The sequence below is a fragment of the Rhopalosiphum maidis genome, chromosome 3 (assembly GCF_003676215.2).
Source record: "Rhopalosiphum maidis isolate BTI-1 chromosome 3, ASM367621v3, whole genome shotgun sequence".
Classification (NCBI taxonomy): Eukaryota; Metazoa; Arthropoda; class Insecta; order Hemiptera; family Aphididae; genus Rhopalosiphum; species Rhopalosiphum maidis.
The window spans coordinates 7,689,009-7,700,121 of NC_040879.1; the positions used below are offsets into that span (position 1 = coordinate 7,689,009).

The 11,113-nt window shown below is 30.4% G+C and overlaps 1 protein-coding gene across 1 annotated transcript; it reads left to right on the forward strand.

Annotated features, from left to right (window-relative positions):
* The first annotated feature begins 8,859 nt into the window (after positions 1-8,859).
* Positions 8,860-11,113, forward strand: LOC113559470 (E3 SUMO-protein ligase KIAA1586-like). The gene is made up of 2 exons (XM_026965322.1): positions 8,860-10,493; positions 10,591-11,113. Exons 1-2 carry the CDS (start codon positions 8,895-8,897, stop codon positions 11,020-11,022), a joined length of 2,031 nt encoding a protein of 676 aa, XP_026821123.1. The 5' UTR covers positions 8,860-8,894; the 3' UTR covers positions 11,023-11,113.

Consider the following 11,113-nt stretch of genomic DNA (forward strand, 5'->3'; position numbering starts at 1 on the left):
TTAATGAGAAGATATTTTTACTGACAACGGATCCCAGATAAACGAATAACTTTAAAAAAATATATTAAATAAGCGCCTTACATATAGCCCTTTAAATATTTACTACTATAAAAAACACTGTAATAAGAAAATTAAGTTCTAATTAAAAGTAACCTAAATCGTAAATAGTAACTATATTACTTAAATCAAATCTAGACTTAAGTCATTATGAACGTTTATATGTACTTAATACTATATTTATGTCAGATAAATTAGGCAAATTATACTGAATGTTAAAATGGTAAATTAAAAAATAATATTACGGAATAGAACTATGATTTGAATATTTGAACTTTGTGAATAAAAAAAAAAATAAAAAAATAAACAATAGGTATCGCTCTGCTGTACTACATTATGTATCAAGTGAGTTGTTATGGATATGTTTAACTAAATTCAATGCATATCATTGTATAATGTATATCAAAAGAGATTCTAATCAAAGACATTCTGTCAGCAAAAATAACCAAGTTTATTTTACGCTATATTTTTTTTTTTTTATATAATTTTGATAAAATTTTAACTTTTTCAAATGTGTATATAAATTAATTGTATATATTTTGTATTCAGATTTAAGTACTTGATTCAATATATACTCGGCAAACAAGTCTTAAAACAATTATAACGGCTTATTTACTTATGAACGCTGCTAAATGGAATCAAGTGAAATAATGGTTTTTATATCCATAACGGTAGACCTAAGATTAGTTGTTGATATGTAATTAAAATATTATTGCGTTTGAGATATAAGTACAGTGAATTACATTACACTAAAAAGATTTAACTAATCATACATATTCAAACTATTCTTAAAAAAATTTTTATCTCACACATCAGAAAAAATATTATACATACATACTATATAATATTTATATATTTTGCAATATATTAATGACATAAATCAATAAGTGGAGATGAAATCAAACCGGGTTTGTAAATTTGTCAGATAAACTCTTACTAGGACAAAATCAACGTATATTTTGACAGACATGAGATTAATAACAGTCGAAATCCCAAATATCTTGAAGTACCTAACCTTGGATAAAACCTTCATGTACATAACACCTGATAAATACTGCTGCAAAACTGAAAACAAGGAACAATATCATTCAAAAACTAACAAATTCAGAATAGGGAGCGGATACTTATACCCTCAAAATATCAACATTAGCACTTACACGATCGGTAGCTGATTATTGCTCACCAGTATGGCTACAAAGTACCTACACAAATAAAATAGATACCCATCTTAACACTGGGTATATGAGAATTATAACTGGATCAATTAAATCTACTCCCATAAAGTGGCTACTAGTGTACTTAGTAACCTAAGTCCATCCTATTTACATCGATATAACTAATTAGTAAGACTAGTATGAATATGGGACTAAATGTTTCTCGAACATCCTACTCTTTAATGTCATCATTACTCTAATGACATTAATTTCGGTCCTAACACAAGACTAAAATCATATTTTTATCAATTATTCTAAATATTATCATATTGCTTTAATTATTATATTAATATTTTCATACTATTTTTCATACAGATACAGATCTAATTTCTAAGATTAAAATCAAACTTAATATAAGTAAGTAAACCTACTCAAATATTCTTTTAAAATTAATATATACCTATTTTACATAAAAGCGTTATGTTTTTATAGAATGCATTTAAAAGTTTTAAGTGTTTACTATTTACCTAGAATTCAATTGTACAACCTAACCTTTTTCAACCTTATCAATCAATCTTAAGACTATAATTATATAACTATCAGATATATTTGGTGATTATCTACGTTCAGAGTATTTCAGAAAAAACTCAATTCCATTAATCAATAGCAAGAATAAAAATATAGTATAAATAATACAATACAATAATATGTACTACATCATATTATATTATAATCACACGTTCACATACAATAATATATAAATACCGGGTAAAAAACTGTAATAGAATTTATTAAATATTTTTTAATAATCTGTTTAAAACATAATTCATATAATTCTTGAAAAATTTTTTTTATACATTTTCCACCAGTAAAATTAAAAAGATTTTAATGAATTAAAAAAACCAAAATTTCAGTTTATATTTGAAAAATATGGGGATTGAACATTTGGGCACATAAAAAAAAAAGGTATTTTCGTTTTTACCTGGTAAGTCAGAGAACGTTTGAGTACACTTCATAAACATGTGATCTACAATAGTAGTATATTCTAAATATAATACTCATAGTCATATACTTTATCTCCAAACCAATTAATATCAACTACTTATATTATTTTGATCATTCTATGAATATTATCGTAGTATACGCGACTACAAATTTATTCGTAGGTAAAACATGCTGTACTTGTTATTGACTATAATCTCTATTACGCCTGCTATTATATATATTGTAGTGAGCCAATCAGTAACGGGGTATGCAGTGGTGGTGTAGCCGTAGCTAAATAATAAGAGTGATGTAAATACGTTAAAGTTTTAATTTATTGACAAAGTAATCAATGTGTAAATTAGTACAAAAGTACAAAAGTACAAATAATTGCGTAGTGTCGAGTGATGCGAAGGTGCTTGTGCTGGCTCTGGTAGATCACGTCTGCCGGGGTCCTCTTCGGGGCCCCCTTATATAGTCAGTTTCCCCCTTCCTACTCTTCCTCTGACCCTTTTAGTTAAAGGATGTGACTCATTTGTTGTTCACGAGTGGTTTACGCGGTATAGGATTCTGCGAATGTGCGATGACCTAGTTAGATACGGAGGAGGGTGTAGCCCTTTCTGTATATGTCCATATATGGTATTCTTCGTCATATTGCTACTGCGTAGTTTGTTATGAACCAAGGTGATTAGTTCTTCTAGCGAAGGATTTATATTCTAATATTATTTATAATTTATAGCTGGTGTATTTCGGTAGGCTAGGTCCCTTAAGCCTATTCTTTTTGATACTCTCAGTTTTCTTAGTATTTTGTTGGCACTAGTCTCGATATGAATTCTAGTGTTTTGCCTCACTAGTCGCCTTATACAGACAATAAAAACAGTATTATTAATGTTGTCTATTGTTATTACTATAGAGTGTAAATGGTTTCATTATAATGTAATACTATTATTATCTAAGTCGTCAGAGCACGTAGCAATATCTTTGCAAATTTCTTTGTCATTCAGTGTGACTGTGTCTCAGATGTGTCTTCAATTTCATACAAACGGTCATGGATTATCGTATTACTGAAGTGTTTGAAACCCGGAAAAAAGTGTGTGATTATTGATCGTTTTAAATTCTAAAACTTACTTTTAAGTTTTAAATTTTAAAGTTTAAAAGTAAAAAAAAGTGTACCTAAATGTGGTATTATTTTAAAAATATTATGTACCCAAACGTATTGAATTTTTGGTTCTGAAAAAAGTGCGCCAAAACGTGTGTTCCCAATCGTTCTCCAAAATCGCAGGTAAAAATATCATTTTGTGTCCAACCGTATTACGCCAAAAATAAAAACGGAATTTAAATAAATTGATTCTAGTATATTTTGTCTAATTTAAAATTGATTAGAACTAGTTTTGCGATAAATTATTTATTGCTTTGTTGTTCATTTGGTTAGACGTTTTGTGGTTCAACACGGATAAAAAACTGTTTATGATATACTAAATATTTTATTTAATGTTAATTAGCAACACCTCCTGGAATAAGATATTTAACATGTAGTGAGTATAAACTATATTTACTAGTCAAACTTTTTTTGAACCAAAATATGTTAGTCAAAAAGTGTTCTGATTGAATGCTTTGTTTCTACTTAAAGGATGTTCTTTAGCTTTAAACGAAAATGATTGTAAGTATATTAACTGAAGTATAAAAATTAATAAAATATAGTATGTTACATAGTAAAAAATATTAAAATTGTCTATTAACCCAAAATCTTACAGAACTGTAGTTATTTAGAACTAGTTATTGTTATGAATCTATAATTTTTTATTTTTAAACATAAACATATATTATAATACTGTAGTATGTAATGAATACGGGTACTCATAGAGCACGCGACTAATATTTTAACAGCAGTAATTTACACGACGTCGATCACCACGCGCGGCACTTAGTACCGTTAGAGCGCGATGATCAGAATTTGTTTTTTGCTGTCGCCGTGGACGACAGCCGTTTAAGTGTTTCAATAAATAAAAAGTACTAAATTATTAAGCGAGATCATAAAGTGCACCTTAAAAAACACTACCAGCACATTAAAGATCAATATCCACAAAGAACAATCACAGAACGTCAATGAAAAAGTATTACAACGAAATGAAATTCTGCTGCGCCGCCGATATTCTTAAAGTCCATATATACGACCCGGCCGCAGCCAGAATTTCGAATCTCAACCGCCGAACTGAAGAAGCCGAGATTAGGATTGAATTCCATACATAATTGGAATACGGTAGGCCCGTATTAACGACGCTACACGTTTTCTTGACCTAACCCGATGACTGACGCCGTCGTTACACCCGGATCAAGCCACAGCTAGGAGCCGCCGCCCAGCAGTCGAGGAGCCGATTTACCATCTACCACCGGCGTTAACACGGCTGGAATACGGTTTGCCCGTATTATTGCCGCTGTATGAGTGCTGGTTCAAAGGTACTGGTGAATAAGATCGTGAGTCCCTATTATTTATCCTCGTATTTATGTTCATATGTAAAAATATTTTTTTTGTACTTATGTTAAAAGAAAATATTGTGTACATTTATGTGTATAAAAGAAGATATTTGTAATAAACGGAAAAATATGCATATTATAGAAAAATGAATAAACGGACGGTCATACGAGTGGAATAAATAGAGAACTACACAAAACATAGTAGGTTTAAGAACAATGATCCGTCACAAATTAAAAGTGAATACAGGAATAATGCAATTATAAATAGGTAGCTATAGTCGTTTTGAATGATACCGCGGAGTGTAACTAAAGGTGTCGTATTATATGTTTTTATCGTTGATATTGTAGTGTACATATAAGTTGTACATACGTGTGAGGTGTGAAGGTGCCGTGGATTCAAGGGCTTTGATACATCTAATTATATTATGCCATGTGCTTCCTTATAATATAAGGGTTATATGGCTATCCTGGTACTATTTTCTTATACCTGAAGTCCATAACTCAGCCACTATCCGCTGTTGCGTCCTTCGAAAGTCATAGTTCGTTCACATGGCATTATAGTTAATTCTACTATTATATACGTTTATTAATCTAAGTCAGTTGTACTTTTCACTATAGTTTACATTTCATAATGTAATACAACATTTAAAAATACCTCAAGTGTCCTATAAAATATATAAAATTAATTCACATCAGTCTATATAATATAATGTATGAGTTTGGCTTTTTAAAAAACTCATATCATTGACAAAAATGTGTATGAATGGGACCAGTTATGAAATTAAGAGTGGATTGTACAATATCGGAAGAATTCGAAGTGATGAAGGGGCTTAAACAAGATGCCCTATACTTTTCAACATAGCATTAGAAAAATTGATATGCATAGTGCAAAGTAATAAATTTTGGAATTAATATTGGCAAAATTACACTAGATGTACTGTTTTACAGATAATCTCAACTTAGTAGGAGATAAAAAAGAAATGATAATACGACACACAAAAACATTCAAACATGAAGCAAACAATATTGGCCTAGAAATAAATGAAAAGAAAACGAAAGTAATGGAAACGTTGGATGTTAGAGGCGGGGAGGACCTTACAGTAGATACTAAATAGACATGTTTTTTTAAAAAAAAACCTCAAGCTTAAAGTACTTAAGAGTAGCAATTACTGGTAACTGCGATCGGAATGCTGAAATAACCAGTCGCTTGTTTAAAACGAAAAGGGTTTTTTGTACTAATAAAATATTTCAAGTCAAAACTATTTTCCAGAGAAATAAATTCACGCCTTTACATGAGTATTATGAGACCGAAGTTAACTTATGAATAAGGGGTATGGCCAATAACAGTACAAATTGAACAAAAACTTAGAGCCTTTGAGAATAGAGTACTAAGAACATTATGTGGACCAGTTTTCAATACCGGGGTGGAAGGAGAAACACAGAAATAAGGAAAATCACCAAAGTACCTTGTATAACAAGTTATGTAAAGGGCCAGAGAATTCAGTGGTTTGGACAACAAATGAAAAAGAGAGGAAACAAATTTAGTTAGGGTAGCAGTTAACTACAAACCAACAAGTAGAAGACCCAGAGGCAGATCCAACAAACATTGGAAGGACGGAGTACGTCAAGATCTAAAAATACTAGAAATAACAGTTTGGGAAAAAAAAAACAGGATCGTGATTATTGGAGGTCGGTAACAATGGCAGCCAAATATATTGGGGGTGATTACAGACATGTTTTGATAGAATTGTGCATAATGATTACTATCGAACACGGACTAATATTGTGTAATCTGAATTCTATTTATTTTTATAAAATACTATTTCATATATTATAAATTGTTTTATGTAAAATTGCGAGTTAGTAATTTATCATGTAAGAAGATAAAATAACCGTCCAATGTCGGCCTGGCATGTATACTATGATAATATTTATATTATGTAATATACTGATATGTAATACGTCAGATGAAAGTCATATACGCAATGGCACTCGCATGTGAGCCACGGGACTGTGAAACTTGCACAACACACACGACGAGTAAACTCATAAAAGACAATTGTACGTAAAAACAATAGCAATTCAGCTCTCGGCCTATCGTGTATTTCAAATTTAACGCAATATTATTATGCGAACAGTTGGTAATTCTTAAGTTAAGTTTGTCAAAGATTACGAAATTCAATTGCGTAGCTTCACATAATTTTTCTACCACAAGCAGCAGTCAACTAGTTTAGCGATTCTCAACCTTTTTTTACTTCCGTACCCCTAAACTAAATATTTTGCTGGTTTGTACCCACCATCGTAAATTTTAAACTTTAATCATCTTTATTCATCATTCCACCATAACTCAATTTATATTTGCGTACACTTTGAGATAATCTCGCGTACCTCAGGTTGGGACCCACTGATCTTGTCAATAAATTCTAGTATATTTTAAACACTGAGAATGTATATTAATTGAATTACTTTTCTTTTCAGCCATAGAAACACTTTGGGATGGTGCTCTTACAAAAAGCACTGACACATATATACTTAAATTACATAACCAATTATTAAACAAATATAAGGTATGATTTTTAGACCCGGTAAATCTGTAGTGTCATCATTATTTCATTTGATACGTAAAAACTATTAGTTATATGTTTGTAAATATATTATATAATTTATCACTTGATCATACGAACGGTAATAACGAATTCATGATTTGAAATATTTTTATTTACATTAATCAATATTTTCTATAAATTTGCATTCGTAGATACGTAATAATATCGATGAATAAAAAAATATTTTTTAGAATAAGCCAGAAAAAGAACAGCTCTCGAGTAAAGAGTGTATGGTGTTTATTCAATCGTATTATAATTCAGCAAGTACCTTGTATTTTGCAAAGCATTCAGAAGCTGCATTTATTGTGATAAGTGACGGTAATCAATACAATACATAAATAATAATAAAATATTGGTAGTGGGATATCATAAAAATTAAAAATACACAAGTTTGAATTATGTTTTTGTTTGTCTAAGTATTATGGACGTGATCATTTGTTGATTTTTGCAATTTTAATATTTAATGAAATATTATTCAATAATTTTAAAAATCCCATAAATTGAACTAAACCACAAACGACCAAGTCCCCTGGAAAATGTCTATAATTTGAAGAAAACACATATATTTTGATCCTCTAAATAAATTGAAAATAATATAAGTGTGAGACGGCAGGAAATGCTCAACAAATAACTTTGGTCAGAACCTCTAGAAGAAACCTCTAAGTTAGAATAGTTAAATCAGTTCAAATAAATTTAATCAGATGCCTGGTTGGAGAAACATTGTTTATTGTATTTCAATATTATATATTATCGTAATTTAGCAGAAATCATTTCCCAAATGTCTATTATTTCTTGTCTATAATCGTGTCGTTTATTACCACAATAAACCTCAGGAATAGGTAAACAATTATAGTAATTAAGTGAAATGTAATAAACTTTAAAATGAGACACGTAAAGTGTGTATTTGTCTCTATCCAAATTGACCCAACCAGATAGTTGCCAAAAACGTATTGTAAAAAAGATACTTTTTTTTTAATGAGAAATAATCAGGGGTGTTCCCATAGGGTATACTACATATACGCCGTATACTCTCAAGATATTTTGTCAGAAATATGGGTATACTGCGTATACTCTCAAATTATATACAAAAAAAAACTGGTTTTGGTTACTCAGAAAATGCTACGAAAGTCAATTATTATTTATGACGCTGATAACGGAAATATGACACTTATATCTTACAACTATTATTAGATTCTCAGAAAACAAGAAACGAACTATCGCGTTAGATGATGGAAATGCGTCTGACTCTGAACACGATTAATTTAATCAGTACATCCGTTACCGCCGACTTGTAACATTTTATTATTTTTATAAATCGATTGTGCGTTGTGTGATCTACCGTTTGTGTTTACCGTGAATAAGTTCTTAATTCTTTTATTAATTATTATTTACTAACGTATTCATTTTATTTGAGCAGTTTTATTAATTTATTTAATTGAGTTTAATTAACTATCCTAATCTGTTTTACTGTATAAAGTGTTATTTAAATTTTTATCAAAATATGAGTTCGAATTTTAAACGTGAAAGCGGAACACTTGATAGTTTTTTTATGCCCCGAGAAAAAAAACCTAAAAATGCGACTAATACTGCCATTTGTGCTACTAGTTCACACGAGCTAGTGATGCCCAATGAAGATAATTTTGTTAGTGATAGTCAAATCGATAATCAAATACAAGATGTATGGGATACTTCCAAAATTTGGCCTGCATTATGGACAAAAGAACAGGTAATAGAGTTTCAAAAGAAAAACTCATGGTTAAGTAGCAAAAATGGGAAACTAGGATGTAATAATTGCATTCAAGCTAAAAATAGTATCAATTTTCAAAAATCTAACATCGATAGCAAAGTTCGAATTTCTTCTGAGTGGGTAGGCTTTGAAATCATAGCTGCTGGGTGTAATCGTACAAATCAACTGGCTTCATTAAGAAATAAAATTAAACAACATTCAGAAAGCAAAGCTCATGTGTTAGCTGAAAACATATTGAAAAAAAGCTCAGACAAAGTATTAGATAAAATGTTCGAACGTATATCTGAAGTAGAGATTGATTCCAATACGCGACTTTTTAGAACTGTATATTGCTTGGCAAAAAATCACCGTCCCTTTAAACAGTTTGAAGAACTTGTTCAATTACAACAAATCAATGGATTGGACATGGGATCTTCCTTACATAGCAGAATAACTGCCACTCGAATGGTAAACGTCATTGCAAAGGAGATGCGCAAACGACTTATTTTACGCCTTATACAGTCGAATTCGAAATTTACCATAATGATTGACGAATCAACAACGCTGAGTACCAAATGTACACTAATTTTGTATATTTCATCATATTTTGACGTAGAATCGCCGGTTGTAGCATTCTTAGACCTGATTGACTTAGATAGACAAGATGCTGAAACTATCGAAAAATCTATTTGGTTAAGTTTAGAATGTAATGGGATATCAACATCGTTTGCATTAAACAACTGGATTGCTTTTGCCAGTGACGGAGCAAGTGTAATGACGGGTAAGAAAGCTGGAGTTGCTACTAAACTACGCGAAAAAATTCCGAATCTATTTACCTGGCATTGTTTATGTCATCGCCTCGAACTCTCAGTACATGACGTAATAAAAGATTGTACTGGAGTCTCTCGTTTCCAAAGTCTAATGGACAAACTCTACGCTTACTATCATCAAAGTCCTAAAAATTCAATGGGTTTAGATAAATCTTGTGTTGAAGTAGGCATTGAAATGAAAAAAATAGGTCGTGTTTTGAATGTACGCTGGTCTGCAAGCAGTTTTCGAACTATAAAAGCCATATGGAATAATTATCCGGGAATATATTTACATGTTAGTAAAACACATGATGTGACATCAAATGGCATAAAAAAAAAATTAGAATCCTCTTCTTTTTTGGAGGAACTTGGACTTTTTTACGATGTTCTTTCTGAGCTTGCAATGTTATCTTGTATATTACAGTCCAGAAAAACAACTCTAATGCGTGCCCAGTCGGAGATAAATAGAACGATTAGAATTTTAGAAAGTCTGAAAGCTGAACCTGGGGAAAAAGAAAAGGAAATTATAGAAGCTATTCAGAAAGGAATTAACAAAGGTGTCAATATTACAATGACAAAATCAGGAGGGATTAACAGGTTACAATTTTTGCAAAATTTAGTAGACAGAATGCGTCAACGCTTATTTGATGACTCAAAAAATAAAACAATGCTAGAAGACATTCAGGTAAAGAAAAAAACTATTATTTTGATAATTTATTTCAATATTTTGATTATTTAAACAGAATAAATGAATATTTAATAAATCGTCTTTTATTTTATAGGTAATTGATGAAGTGTTCAAAGTAGCAATTAATGATGCAAAGGGAGAAGATGAAGTTAAAAGAGTATCACGGACATTAGGTTTTTCTGAATTTGAAAGTGTAGTTGACTTCCGTTCAAGAAATGTTTTTTCTAGTTTCATGAAAGCATTAAATATACTCCCAACTTCAACAGCTGATTGTGAACGAGGGTTTTCCGATATGAATTTGACAATAACTGATTTAAGGACTAGCTTAAACATTGAAAATGTGTCAGATTTGATGTTCATCTCTATCAATGGCCCTTCAATTGCAGATTTTAATCCTAGACCTTATATTAAAATTTGGTTAAGAGATCACCGTTCTGCCGTTTCCACTCCTAGAGGTAAAGAAAGAAAAGAAATAGACGACGAAAATAAGATGCAGAAATTATTTTTTAACAATTTATTTAATTAAATTTTTTAGTATTTGTATATTTTCATATTTTATTGACTTATAAAGGTAATTTCAAGCTTTTTTTAAAAGTTTGATTTTTTTTTTCATATTT